The 15,000-nt window shown below is 38.6% G+C and overlaps 1 protein-coding gene across 3 annotated transcripts in view; it reads right to left on the reverse strand.

The window, feature by feature from the left end:
* The window catches only part of LOC137970754 (uncharacterized), an 82,847-nt gene that overhangs the window by 1,713 nt on the left and 66,134 nt on the right, over window positions 1-15,000 (reverse strand). Inside the window, exons 2-4 of one of the 3 annotated variants that reach the window (XM_068817314.1) lie at window positions 14,193-14,855; window positions 13,008-13,553; window positions 10,335-10,583 (exon numbers count right to left, since the gene is read on the reverse strand). In XM_068817314.1, the coding sequence (XP_068673415.1) occupies window positions 10,335-10,583; window positions 13,008-13,553; window positions 14,193-14,855 (1,458 nt within the window). Of the gene's footprint in view, window positions 1-10,334; window positions 10,587-13,007; window positions 13,554-14,192; window positions 14,856-15,000 lie in introns of all 3 variants that reach the window. The other 2 variants (XM_068817313.1, XM_068817315.1) reach the window with 2 other exon arrangements.

The following is a 15,000-nucleotide window of genomic DNA, read 5'->3' on the forward strand; positions in this document are numbered from 1 at the left end:
GTAAACCACAACTCGGCAACTAAAACGTAAACACAAAAATACTGAAAAAAGGATTTCATTTATATATAGTAAATATATGAAGTTAGGTACAAAACATAACATGTTTTTTTTGTATTTGTTCACTGTTTTGGGGATGACCATGCGCAAACCGCACCCTTGACAGCCAATCACAAGTTTCAATTGATTTCTTCAAAACTCAGTTGTGCTTGGTCACGGTCAAGTTATCATGAAGCGCGATTTCACTGTAGCTCTCGCCTTTGACGTTTTCGGGGTTTCCTAAGCAGTCCATCTATGATTTATATAAGAGATTTCGAATAATCTGAGCATTGAGTGCGATTCGTTTTTCCAGCACATGTAATAGGCAGGCAGTTTTGCAGCTAATAAAAATTAAAAAAAAAGAAAAAAAAGAAAAGAAACATGCAAACAAGTAAATACGAACATCCTATTTCTTCCTAGTTTTATTGTTTCTTTGTTTGTTTTTTTGGTTGGCTTTTGCGCTTTATCGCTAGGGACGCTTCTCTTGCAGAGAAAAGGCAGAGTGGCATCCCTTTAATAATTTAGCCGGGATCAACCGCCATCGCTCCTGCGGCCCCAGCGAAAAGGTCATTGGGATGATTAGAGCATGAGAATAGTGGTTCGTTTGTTGCGTTACATATTTAAAATTTTCTTTTCATGTAATCACAGAAAACCAGATTCTTAATGAAGATTCCAAAATTTGAAAAATTGTGCATATCAAAGACAGTAATAAAGGGGCGAATTTCTTTATTCTGGAAATAAATTCATGTTATTCAAAGAAACTGAATTCAACAACTGAAATTTTTCAGCTTCACCACAAAGCAGACAAGATATATACACATCATTCGGATTATTTCACCTGGTTTAGGCAGAGCAGGGGATACGAAAAAACTACTACATTCCATTTAAGAAATTCAGGACAGCTAGCTAGCTATAGTGCGCACAAAACAGTGACTAGCCGGCATACTGAACCCGCCAAAAGCAACCAAACCGGTGATAATAATCACTGCGGTAAGAGCAAAGGCCAGGAAAAAAAATCAAAGAACGGGCCTTCGGAATACGGGGTACTGAGAAGGCAAGACCAAGATAGGAGACATTATTTACTCATCCTACGCGCCTTTGTAGCAAGGTCATCATTTGACATAATGCTGAACAGTGTAATGTCGACCTAGAATGAGTCACCGTTTAAAACACGCCTGCCTCTATAAGATGGCGTCGAAAGTTGATTGGCAAAGGCGCTTGAAGTGGTCTCTCAAAGACTCGATACTTAAATATGCTGATATATCTGCGTCAATTAAGTGAATAAGAAAGGCTCGCTTATCTAGGAGCTCAAGATCGTCAAACTTTAGGCGGCTTCAATGGTATTTGTAACCCTGACCTCTGCGATGCTGGTGCAATTCTCTACCAACTGAGCCATGAAGCCCCTCAGTTGGGAGCAGGTCAGTTTGTTAGGATCGTATTTTTTTCAGTGAAAGGACTGATGAATGAAATATACGTATAAATTGAAGAGCGGGTTATAGACGAAAGGATAGAGGTGATCCTCGCACGCGCACAGGTCGTGAGTTCGATTCCTGTTGAAGCCACCGGAACTTTCAGGTGATTTTAAAAGAGATAATTAGTACTTGAATTGATTGGCCAGATAAATGCGAGGATCTCCTTTATCTTTCGTCTATAACCCGCACTTCAAATATATGCATTTATTTCAAGATATTTTTCAGTTATCATTTATTTATTTCATGATTACACCTATTTTCTCCACACCTATGACCAACGGCCCATTTACGTGCTTCAACACGTGGAGTGTTGGGGAATTAGGTGAGTTTGTTGTGTAGAAAAATTGAACCGAGAATTTTAGGTTTTAATCGTCTATGATTTGTTTCCTATTTATACAATAGGCGCACATATACAATAAATACAGATCAAATCATGCCCTAGTTTACGGTCACACCTATGTTTCTCGTTCAATTTCTTAATTAGATCGCTAATAGAAAAATTGAACCGAGAATTTTAGGTTTTAATCGTCTATGATTTGCTTATTATTCATACAATAGGCGCACATATACAATAAATACAGATAAAATCATGCCCTAATTTACGATCACACCTATGTTTCCCGTTCAATTTCTTAATTAGATCGCTAACGTACTAACGCATGTGAAATTTGCAATCGACAGTACTGAATTTCATTTGTTTGTTTGTTTTTGTTTTTGTTTTTTTTCCGTTGCGGATATTGCATCATTTTTAATGTATATGTTTGTGCTAAACATCTCTTTCATGTAACTGAATTGTGTATTCACCTACATAATGAACATTAAATAAGACATATACAAAGTTACTTCCATGTTTGTCTTATTTGATAGAACCTTGGCGGAAGTTTTCTCTTAGAGATCTCAATGTCTACGCAGACGAATAGTTTTGATGAAGCAGATCCTTGCATGCCTCCAGAGTGAGATGAGGAAGTGCATTGCGCTATCCAGGGCTTTCCATTTTTATTTGACGTCTGGGATCTAGAATTAGTTTTGTCTTATTATACTTAATTATAATAAAGTTTCTATATAACGCGCGCTCTCATTGGTTTAAACAGCGTGCTTTATGAGAGTACAAAGCACGGAACAAACGAAAGCCCACGCCATCATTCGCAGAAATGGCAGATGAATTTCCGAATTTTACCTTGGGTATTATTGAAGCTGTCAGTTAAAGGCTTGCTCAGATATTCTGTCGAGTGCTTTGGATGGAAGACCTCAACCGTCGCCCGGTCCAGCAGTTCTTTCAAGCTCAGAAAGTCCTCACGCTGGAGTTCTTCATTTACAAAATTCCCAACAGGTTTTCAGATTCCAGCCGCAAGCAATGAAGAGTTTGTTTTCCAGTTGTCATGTCGGAAACGTGCAGGTTTTCATGGGCAACAATTCGGCCGGTTTTCACTGAACTTAATCATTTAGATCCTCTTTTTTGCTGTTTTTTACGGACTGAAACCGAACATTGAGGCACTTGTTTTTCCATAAATTCTAATTTTGTGTGATTTTCCAGTTGATTGATGTTTTGACAAGCCTTTGTTTCATTAACCAATCAAATAATCTTAAACATTCTTACAAGCGCTCTGATTGGTCCAAAGTAGCGTGCTTTATCAGAGTATAAAGCACTGTGCTGACGACATCTCAGTTCGCCACAAGCAGCGCGCGCTTTGAAAATAAAGTAGAATTTTTGAAGAAAATTACTTGTTTTTTATCATAAAACAAATAAAGAAGTTTCCGAATACCTTTCCATCCTGATAGAAAACAATAACAATAACTTTAATCCTCCTTTAGCGTTCTCAAGATGATCAATAACCTCATTCCGGAGGAACACCAAGGCAATCTAGTCGACACTCGCAACATACACAGCCGAAGCTACGGTGAGCGGCTTTTCAACAAAACAGTTAACAACAAAAAACCTCTAACTCCTGAAATTATCTATTGAACGTGCTCAATATTATTTCTGGTAGACAGTAGCTCGAATGACCTGTGTAAATCCTTAGCTCTTGCCTTAGGTTTCCCTCGGCTCTTTCGGAATGAACGACAATTTCCTTCAATGAATGAAATATATGTATTTATTATATGGAGGAGAGTGTTTTACTGGGAACTAAACCACTCGTAGATTCCATACGCCACTTCATCCGGGACCCGAGTGGCGTATTTTCCGTATGTCACCTTTGTGAGTGTCGTATCGTTCAATGACGTCACGATTCCCGCCTTTTTTTTTAAAGCCCAGCCGTATTTGTAAAACTTGACTACTTTGAAACACAATAAAATCGGAATTTATCAATATTTAGTCTCCATATAATAAAAAGAACATTACACGTTGGCTCGAAGATATGAATTTTATGTTCTCGTGGCAAGAACAATATCTCACTCGTTCGCTTCGCTCACTCGTGAGATATTGTTCTTGCCACTCGAACATAAAATTCATATCTTCTCGCCACCGAGTAATATCCTCTATATATTGAAGAGCGGGTTATAGACGAAAGGATAGAGGTGATCATCGCACTCGCAGAGGTCGTGGGATCGAAACTTTTGAAGCTACCTGACATGTCATCAGCTGATTTTAAAAGAGAAAATTGCCTGAATTGGCCAGATAAGTGCAAGGATCACCTCTATCTTTCGTCTATAACTCGCACTTCAAATGTCTGCATTTATTTCAAGATGTTTTTTTGTTATCATTTATTTATTTATTTATTTATTTATTTATTTCATGATTACATCTATTTTCTCCACACCTATGAACAACGGCCCATTTATGTGCTTCAACAAGTGGAGTGTTGGGGAGTTAGGTGAGTGAGTTGTACAAAAAAAAAACTGAACCGAAACCCGAAAGTGTCAGGTTTTAATCGTCAAAAATTATATATGTTATTTCTTTTTATGTAATAGGCGCACAAATTGTTCTTCTATACAAAACCAATCTTGTCTTAACTTTGGTTCCCGTTTTATTTCTAAGGTCCAAAGGTCGCTAACATACCAACGCATGTGCGATTTGCAATCGACAGTAGGTTGCAGGAGTCTTGCAAATGACACATTAGTTGTGGAAATTTCCTCCAGATGTTTTCCCCCAGGCATACACAGAATATAGTCGGTAAGACATCTTTGCGTATGATTTCACATTAGTTGAATGAAAATCATTTCACATTAAAAAGAAACAACTGTTACAATGGGCAGAGACAATTATTTTAAGAAAGTCCAGATTAGTCTCTTATCCAATTTTTCGTTAAGCATGCGATTGTACATTTGCAATCGGGTAACAAGAAACTTAACCACGAAGCTAGGCTTTCTGTTTATTTCTCCTTTGTTGCACGGATCGAGTGATGGATTAAATTAAAGGTTGAAATGATTTTTTTTTTAATTCAACTGGTAACTTTTTAGCCGAAAGCTTGGTGTTTAATTGAAAAACGTCCGACTAAAACTTCCGTGCATCACGTTACAAGGGCACCCAATTCAACGAGCAAAGTAAGCCAAAAGCCTTTGAGAGAGATTTATAGGCTCCTTGTAATGTATAATGACGGTAAGAGATGTTTTCATCACCTAGAAGAATTTGATCTGTTCGGATATCTTAGCTGAGAATTGAAGTGTCCGAAAATTTTAGGAAATGATATCTTCATTGCAGAAATTGCTAGGTGAAACGGTTACCTTCTAAGAACTTCCAACGCAGCCATTTTATCATCCGAAACTGCTAGGTGACCTTTTTAAGTGCCAAAAATTGCAAAAAAAACCCTTCCGAAAGTGTAAGGAACTACTTGGGAATCTTTTGGGTAATTTTTTAGTAAAGAAATCTATAGCTGTTTGGCAGCGACTCTCCCAAACCCATATTTCACCGAAAATTATCGTTTGGTGTCTTTGACATTATTACAGATAATAATCAAATGAAATAGGCAAAATTCGAATTGACTTGTGCAAATAACGGAACAACATGTACAAGGGAATAATTTGCAATTTTTATTCCCTTCCTTTCATGATTAGAGTACAAGATATTTCGTAGGTTTTTCTCCGGGTACTTCGGTTTTCCCCCCTCCTCAAAAACCAACATTTGTTATGCGTCAATTTGTTGATTTCAGTTTATGGTGTCCCCAATTAGTGCTTCAGCGGTTGAGGACTCAATAGATAATTTAATATAGTTTATTTTCGTTCCTTTCCTTGTCTTTCCTTTTCTTTGCTTACCTTGGATATTATGACCTTTTAGTCAAATTTCTCAGATGATTAGAGTTACCGCAGCGAAATCCCACAGATGTTAAAAAGCACTAGGTAAACCAGTTTTGGGCATTGCCTCGAATGTTTTTTTTTTCCAAATACGATCTGATGATTGAAGGTACCAAATGCTTTATATACTGAAAGCAAGGAATATTCCACAGGAATAATTTCATCTCTTAACAGAGATTTTTTTTTTTTGAAACCATGACTAGAATCTCATGTGTTGAGCTGTTCTGAGTCTACTCAGTTGAAGCCAAATTTGATCTTCAAAGAATACAATGTTCCTTTCAAAGAAGAACTTAGTAGTCCATTACAAATTATTTAAACAAGTTTTGCTAAACATACAAATGAGAGGTATGGGGCGGTGATTAGACGAGGCAGATTGCTAGCCCTCTTTTAATTATATACTCCCTTCGAACTGAAGAATTGAAAATACACTCTCGAGGTTTTGATATTGAAGCTTTTACTGACATTTTTGTTTGTGTTTTTTTTTTTGCAGCAAAAATGGCCCTGAATAATGATTCTACTAGCAGCTTCTGATTCGTAGATTCCTAGTAATTCAGAATATTTCAGGACTCCAATTTATCCGAATTATGAACGCAGAGTTGAAAAATGTGTTTCTGCAAGAGTGAATTCATTCTTGATTTCTGTTCCACAGCAGGTAACAACGAAATACAGTGGACTTCATGGGAGCAGTTGGACGTTCTGGATTATGCGGATGACCTTGCCCCCCTCTCCCACAACCATCTAAAAATGCAGGACAAAACTTCAAGGCAAGCAGAGGAATCGGCTAAACTGGGTCTGAGGATTAACAAGGTGAAGGCTAAAGTATTAAGGATTAACACCACAAGTGAGGTACCTGTTGTGGTCGAGGGGGCAGCAGTTGGAGAATGTCAAAGAGTTTCCATATCTCGGGAGTGTTGTAGTCACACTTAGAGGTACGGACAAGGAAGCACTTACAAGGATTGGAAAGGCTAGAGCAGTGTTTATCATGTTGAAAAATGTGAAGACTGTTCTGCTTTACGGGTCAGAAACCTGGAGAACAACGAAGAGGATACAAAGTAGAGTACAGAGTTTTGTTAATAGCTGTGTCAGAAGAATTTTTCGCGTTTGCTGGAAGGATAAGGTAACCAACAAGCAGCTTTGGAAACGGGCGGAAGAAGAGCTAATTGCGCTACAAGTAAGAAGGAGGAAGTGGGGCTGGATAGGCCACACTCTACGGAAGCCAGCGAGTAACACCACGAGGCATGCTCTTTCATGGAATCCCCAGGAGGAGAGGAAACGAGGGCGCCCTAGAAATTAAACAGCTAGAGGAGAGATTTGGAGTGTGAGGTGAAGGGCATTGGGATGAGTTGGAAAGAACTTGGTAGGACGACCCAGAACCGGGTGTGGTGGAGGAAACTCATCGATGGCCTATGCTCCGCAGGGGGCGAAGGGCCTAAGTAAGTAAGTAAGTTCTGTTCCACGTTTTTGCGGCTTTACGTTTTCGCGAAACTCTTAAGTCCCCCGAAACCTATAATCTAATACCTAACATTTAAGATCCAAAACGTAAGACCCCCTCTCTTCTTTAACTTGCCAAGACCAATCCTCAATTGGACTAATATTTTCATTTTTTCATTTGAAACAGAGACCCTAGATTCTTATTTATGCTGCTATTTGACAGGCCTCAATCTCGTCCCAAGAGTCTGCTTTTCTTTTGGTCAGCGCCAAGAACACGGACTCTGGCCACTTTCAATTTATGCACAGTCGTAGTGAAGGTCCATTTTTGTAACCGTTGACAACCACTGTTGTTTCAAATTTCTGAGCTTGCGTAGATGAGACAGAAGTCCGTGATTTTTCAACACGAGAAGAGAAATTTCGTATCACAAAGCGGCCATGTAATATTCTATTCATTATATAAACAATGATGAAATACTAAATCGTTTTACTAAAGGGATCGAAAGGCGCGATTTTTATATGTAAGCATAGAAACAGTGATCTTTTCACGTGTGAAGATATCATGTTTTCACGTGTGAAGATATCATGTTTTCACGCGACAGTTCAGCGGGTATTTCATTGGTGTTTATATTAATTGTTTTCTTTAATTTTTAATAAACCAACGTCTCAGTTTTTTGTACGCTAAGTTAGATTGGTCTAGGGCCCTCTGGTTTCTAAATTTGCACACCGATTTTTCTTACTGGTTAACGCTTTAAAAATATATATGTACTTTTTTAATAGGGAAAATTCCTTCCAAAACGAAGAAAATTAAAGAGCATATCACAAGAGCAACTTGTATGAGGACTAACCGATAATTAAAGCTGAAATAATAATGGTGATTTGGTATTTTCATCAGAAAAGCGTGAGCTCTTCAAAATATTTCAGGAAAGTTATGACCAATCAAACTGAAATTCAGGAAGGGTTGGCAGCTATCTTTGGTTTATTTTCTCACGTTTGGTGTCTTCCAATGGAATGCTAGGTTCCTGGCGCAAAATGACTTGTTGCACTTTTGCCACGCATACTCAAAGACGTATACATTTGACATTGCTAAATCCATTTGCCCTTTCAGATTATTACTATTTTTTGGGCAAATTGTCCCGTAACAAAGCAGTAAGACCCAGAAAAGAGTATAGAGAACAATAGAACTTACAGCAAAGTATCTGTTGCAAGAAGAGCATTTCATTATGAGTTTGATCCAGGCAAAAGAAAACAGAAATGGGGGTCCTAGCTTCCGGAAAAGCGCGCGCCAACAGCGAAACTAATTAAGACCCTAGCAAATAGTATTAATTATTTGTTAGGATGGATGAAATACAGTATTTATTTTCCCCATACACCGAACGGAATATTTTATTTAATACGGGCTTCGCACGAAACTCACGGCTCGCTCAGCGAATACAAAAAAAACCTGGCATCCGTTACGAAAAAGAACATGGCGTCTATTGCAAATCTGATGACGGTAAGACAGATAAAAAATGAAAGAAAAGAAGGGGTATCAGTTTTCCGGCCTTAGGTTTCGGTTTCGGGTTTACGTGCATTTTTTTGTCTTGGGAAAGGTTGGAAACGGCGCTCATTGGGTTTTGAAGCATGTCTAGACACTCAGCACAGGCACCCCAAGCTCAGTGGAAGGGAAAGCCAACAAAAGTATAAGGATCTGTATGGAAATCCCAATAAAAGACCTGAAAAGTTAATTTTACAAAAAAAATTTTCAATTAAAAAGCCTAACCTTATTGTCATTGTGGGTCATTTCCTGTGTGTGCGTGTTGTTTTTTTTTTCTTTTTTTTCCCAGCTTCGACTCGACATGAGCCATTTTCAGTTTCTCGGTTGTCAAGGGTGATACTAAAATACCAATGCTGAACGCTGAATTCTCAGGGACCCACCAAACTGGGTCTCTTGCGTACCTAGTAGTATTAGCTATTCATCTCGTTATCCATTCTCTCCGTTGCTTCGGTCCCAATTCTAGGTTGAAAGGTTCTCTAAAGGTCAAGGCGCTCCTGGGACTGTCCAAGTTGGTGGCACGACCCGGAAGCTCCTCCGACTACTAGCAAGGTTTCTGTTTCCAAAGAATGGGTGAAACGATTGCCCTCATTCTTAATTCATTACGGAGGTTTTTCCGTTAGGCAGCCATTTGTCAAAACTCCCCTATCGTTCGACAGGGGAAGATGGGTTACGTTGAAGGTTTAAATTTAAACGTATCTATATTCTATGATTTTATTGGATATTAAAGTCCAATCTGTCTTTGAATAGTTTACCATAATGATAGCAAAATTCGTCACTTTATTTCAACCGACTCAGAAACTGAAACCAACAAACAACTGTTTTCTTCATCTCAATCCATAGTCCAAATGTTTCTTATTATTTTGAGAGACCATTAATTAAGCTTTACTTTTATGTGAAACAGCTAACAGCAAACGGCAGCTCATTAAGGCATAAAAAGGCTTGAAAAGTTCTTTTCCTAACGTGTCTATCCGGTTCGTTCGCGGTGAGAGGTTATACGTAATTTCTGTAGCTATAACATGCATGAATTTAGCTTGAAGAAAAGAATTTTAAGAAATTTCGTCTTGGTGTTTGGAGTTTGCCCTAAACGCGACACTAAAACTCTCTATTGAGACAACTAAGTCCACTTGCACGCGAATTTAAATGTAATAGATACCACACAGTGGCTTAGCAACTGTTGAATGTGCTACGACCAATTGGAAAAAAAAACACGGCACCAAGCGCGGGTAGTTTGCGGAAAAAGGTTAGAATAATCTTCCGGCAAGACTGTTTATGAATAAGCTTTCTGAACGCCAGTACCAACAAATTAAAGGCTAAACCAAGACACATCAGTGTATCCACCAGATACCGAACTCCCAATGTGTATTAATAGCAACAGTAAGACCCTTAGCATCACATTTTACATAGAAAGTGGTTGCCAACATCTCAACATGATCCGACAGGAAACAACAACTTGATGAGTTTTGCAAGTAACGATGCTATTCAATGTATGTGGGTGAATTGAATTGTCCTTAATTTATTTTATGGGGTAAGTTCGCTTTTCACTTGAATGAGAATGTGAATTAGCTTATATCGATAAATTAATTGATCCTCACACTTGCTTTCTTCTCGTTCTACAATCTTATTATACTTACTGCTGGACCAAGATAAGTCAGTGTATCCACCAAATATGTAACTGCCAACTTTGATTATAGTAACAGTGGGACCCTTTCCATCACAGTTGCGGTGAAAGGTGGATGCTGCCCAGCCATCTGTCTTAGCGCGCCAACATCTCACAAACCTGCTGCGAGATGGACTCTGCAGGACTGGAGCAAGGAAACAATTCAACTTGTTGAGGTACTTGCCATCGAGGTTGCCAAGAATACTCAGTGAGCTGAAGGCTGCTGCTTTTAACAGCAGAAAATAGAGAAAATATTGAGTTAAATTATTTTTCAGCATATAAGCATATGTGAGTATCGTAGCTTCAATGGAACAATCTCAAAGGTCCAGACACCCGACTGGGCCCAATTATTCAAAAGCCGACTGACACTAATCCGCGGTTAATTACCAACCGAGGTTTGAATTGTACCCCTCAAAAAATCGTTAAAATATAATTTTATGTCGAATGAAGACGAAAGGCTAAGAAAGAAATCGAAGGTGAAAAGTCTTGTGGAACATTTTTTGATCAGCAAAATAATCTGCAAATTAAGTTTCCAAAATGCCCAGGATTGGCTTAAGGTGACTTACTACAGTTATCCGAAGAAAAAATATCAAAATTTTGAAATATGTGAAATTAAAGCAAAATGATGTCTCTTGTGAAGTGTTGATCACTGCAATTGATGTAAAATGTAATTTTACCAAACAAATAAATACAAATCAGGGGAAAACGCTTAATATAGTGACGGACTTCCTGGAGGGGGGACTGGAAACTAGATATTTCAAAGGCCTTTTTCTCAAAACCTAGCCAACAACCAGGGTTAAAATTTGCGAATTAGTAAACAACATGTAGACAAAACCGTCAACATTTTTTTCAAAAAGTTCTATCAGACAGTTTTTCAGTTATTATTAAAATACACGAAAATCGACGTTTTTGTCATTTGTGAAAAACCTGTCTGGCAGATTTAACTATTTATTTCTGTACATAATTATTTTTTCTCGCTTTCGGAAATCCTGAAATTTTGAGGTGGGGTTGTACGGCTGATTTTCAAGAAAAAAGCCTTTGAAGTGTCTAGTTTCCAGTCCTCCCTCCAGGAGCTCGGTCACTATGTTTAGCATTTTCCCCTGATTTGCACTTATTTGTTCGGTAAAATTACATTTTACATCAATTGCAGTGACTAACACTTCAGAAGAGACTTCCTGTTGCTTTAATTTCACAGATTCCAAAACCTTGATCTTTTTCTTTGGAAAACTGTAGTATGCCACCTTAATCGGGCTTTGAACAACTGAGCTTGACTATACCCCTACTTCGACTATCCCAAATGCTGCAACATAACAAAATAACATTCGACTGACAGCTTTTATTAGGACAAAAATATATATATATATATCCTTTCTCTCGTCCGTCTGTCTTCACGTTTGATGATCGTTCAGCCATTTATTCGTATTATGGATAATTGGTTAGCTTTCTGTTGGTGCAAAGATCTCAGCTCCAAATAACGATCACCCTGTGATCTCTTGATAAGCGTAGATAAAATAAATATATGCACTCATTCTTGTAAAATACCCGAGTTTAAGCTTGGAAACTGATTTGTCATACCGAGTTCATTATATTTCTGTAATGCATCCAAGCTACGTCACAATGTCACCACAGCTTAAAGGATAATTGAGCGTCAACCCCGCATGGCCCCCCTGATCCCTTTGTTCTTAATGCAGCCTGCATTTCCATCTCACCATTTATATCTGAGTACACCGATTCAGGGATATCATCGTCAACCGGCCCGAAGAGAATTGAGCCCTATGTTCTATTATGATAATAATAATAATAATAATAATAATAATAATAATAATAATAATAATATAATATAATAATAATAATGATGACGATGATGATGATGATGATCATAATGACGATGATGATGATGATGATGATGATGATGATGATAATTAGCAATACCCGGGCTACCAGATAAACCAAATTAATATCAGAATGGACGTCCTAGGCGGGTATCCGAGAGGTGCTGAGACGAATACAGAAATCCGTTTTGTACAGTAGTTTAAACGTTGCAAGATCCTCCAAGATCGTATGCTAGAGAGTCCCAAATAACAACACACAGATACAGATAATAGGGTTATACAAGATCCTACAGAAGGTATTTGATAGGCATTATTTTATTAGTTTTATTTAGTTTTAGTGTATCCATAGACACGGCTAGTTACAGTTGCACCGCCTAGGTTGTGCTTTAAATTCATATCTGGCATCCAAATGTAATATAATAATAATAATTATTATTATTATTTTAATTAATAATGTACCTTTTCATTCTCCACAACAAGGCATAAGGTAAATGATTGGCATTTTTTTTCATTTCAAGTTCGTATTTTTAAGTTCAAAATAAAGCCGGAGAGAAGTGAAGCGGGTTTAGTGAATAGACTTCGTTTGACTTAACTTGTGAAGAACACCGGAAAAAGAACACCTAAGACGTAAGGGAAGCACATCCCCACGGCCTCTGCTTCTCTTAACACTTCTCTAGCTTCCTCAAGAAAATCCCACGTCCTTATGTAACTCAATGCAAAGGCACACGAGAAACGTGATTTATATTTACTTTTCTACTACATTATGAGCAACAAATAAGCCGCACGGTGGCACTTCAATTACTAAATTGGCCCACCTTTCCGAACTTCCAAAGTGGCAACCGTTTCCACATCAAATACTCCAGCACTTGTAGCGGTACAAAAGTAATTCCCCGCGTCACTCGTTTGAAGATTTGTGATAGTTAACGTGCCATTGATTTGCTGGCTTCGTCCAACTGGCAACTGACCTCCTTGTTTCCTCCAGCTGATGGTTGGTCGTGGATCTCCAGTAGCGCTGCAATTTAACCTCGCACTAGTACCACAGCCTAATATCATTACAATCTTGGAAGGAGGTTTGATCGTAAATTGAGGAAGCGAGACCACGACCAACATAGTTTTCTTTTCAGCTCTTCCTAGAAGATTTGATGCAGAACAGAAATAACAGTCCGAGTCTTCTTTGCGAACTTGTAAAATTTGCAGTGTGTTGTTGATGTACTTCACTCTTCCCTGGGGTAACTGTCCGGATGATTTTCTCCACGTCACAACTGGTGCAGGGAATCCAGTCACGTGACAGGTTGGTAGAGTGAAGGTCCTTCCTTGAATAGCGTAACGAGGACCCGGATTGAGTGAAATCCGAGGATGAACTGAAACGAGAGAGTTGAGAAACTCTAGTTATCGATGTTGGTCATGTTCTCAAAAAAGTACCATGTAGCTATGTCCGTTGCCAACTACTCTAGGATGGAGGGAAAACTTTTTCGAGAGATAGGACCAAAGAAGCAATCAAATTAAAGAAGTGTAATTTGTGCTGGTAAGGTTACCGCAGAGTGGCTTATCACAGAATCATTCGCGCAGACACTAATGTGAAGCATAGATAAAGAATAAAACCGAATTTCAACAAAATGACACGTAATTTGACTTAATAGTTGCTCTACATGTTCTGAGAGTGGCGAATAATCTATAATCTTTTTTGTGCAAACTGTTCTTATTTAGTTGAGACAACACTAAGACGGTCGTACTTAAGGTCAGCGGCCGATTGCAAGAGCTATTTACTTTCATTAATAAAATACTAAAAGGGTTTTGCTTTGATTACTTAATGCTACCAACACCAAACAAGGATAGTCTCAATATCTGTTGTGTTGAAATGGACGAATGTTGCTTGTTACAGAATCAAGCCCGAATAAATCTTATTCTTATACAGCCGGTATGATTGCCTCGTTTTAATATTCTGAGTAGTTCTATTTCACCTGTTAAAAAATAAAAAAGGCTAACAAAGATAAATTTACCGTTAACTACAAGCTGTGCCACTGTTTGTGCTTGTCCCAAGATGTTTGATGCTGAACACTTGTATGCACCCGAGTGTATTCCAGCGACGTTTCGCAAAAGCAACTTTCCTTCTGAGACTTCTGACAAACTTATTTCTGACTGCCCTTTCAGTTTACTCCATTTTATGGCGGGTTTTGGATTGCCGCTGACTGAACACTGGAAAGAGGCTGTCTTCCCTTCATTAACTGTTAACTTTGCCGGCGAAATAGCTGTAGAGGGAGCTGCAATTGATTCACCAGGCTCTCCTTTTGCTCCCTGCATGCCTGCGGTTCCCGTGTCGCCTTTCTGTCCTTTCTGTCCATTTTCTCCCTTGGGCCCAGACGGTCCCATGATTCCTTGCTTTCCACTTTTTCCTGGTGATCCCATGATGCCATTATCTCCTTTGTTTCCGGTTCGTCCTTTCAGTCCCCTTCGTCCTCGAACGCCTTTTTCTCCTCTTGGGCCAGGTGGACCGGGAGGGCCTGGGAGACCTGTCAAACATTGGTCGATGTTTGTTTGACAAAGTTTCAGTAATAACAGTTGATCAGTTTTCAATCTCCCGCCTGGTGTTTGTTTGTTTTCCGTTTCGTTCTTGGTTGAATAAATGTGGCGCCTATTCCTGTGGATGGTATTGCCCAGAAATTCTAAAAAGAAACACCGACATGATAAAGCAAAAAAACGCATTGCAGCTAAGAAATCTTACAGCAAGCGAGAACTTAAAACAAACGCAAAAACCTGCGTACGCATATGAAAGTCTTGCTCTGTCAACTCACTTTACAATGCAAATAA

The sequence above is a fragment of the Montipora foliosa genome, chromosome 9 (genome assembly GCF_036669935.1).
Source record: "Montipora foliosa isolate CH-2021 chromosome 9, ASM3666993v2, whole genome shotgun sequence".
In the NCBI taxonomy this organism is placed as follows: domain Eukaryota; kingdom Metazoa; phylum Cnidaria; class Anthozoa; order Scleractinia; family Acroporidae; genus Montipora; species Montipora foliosa.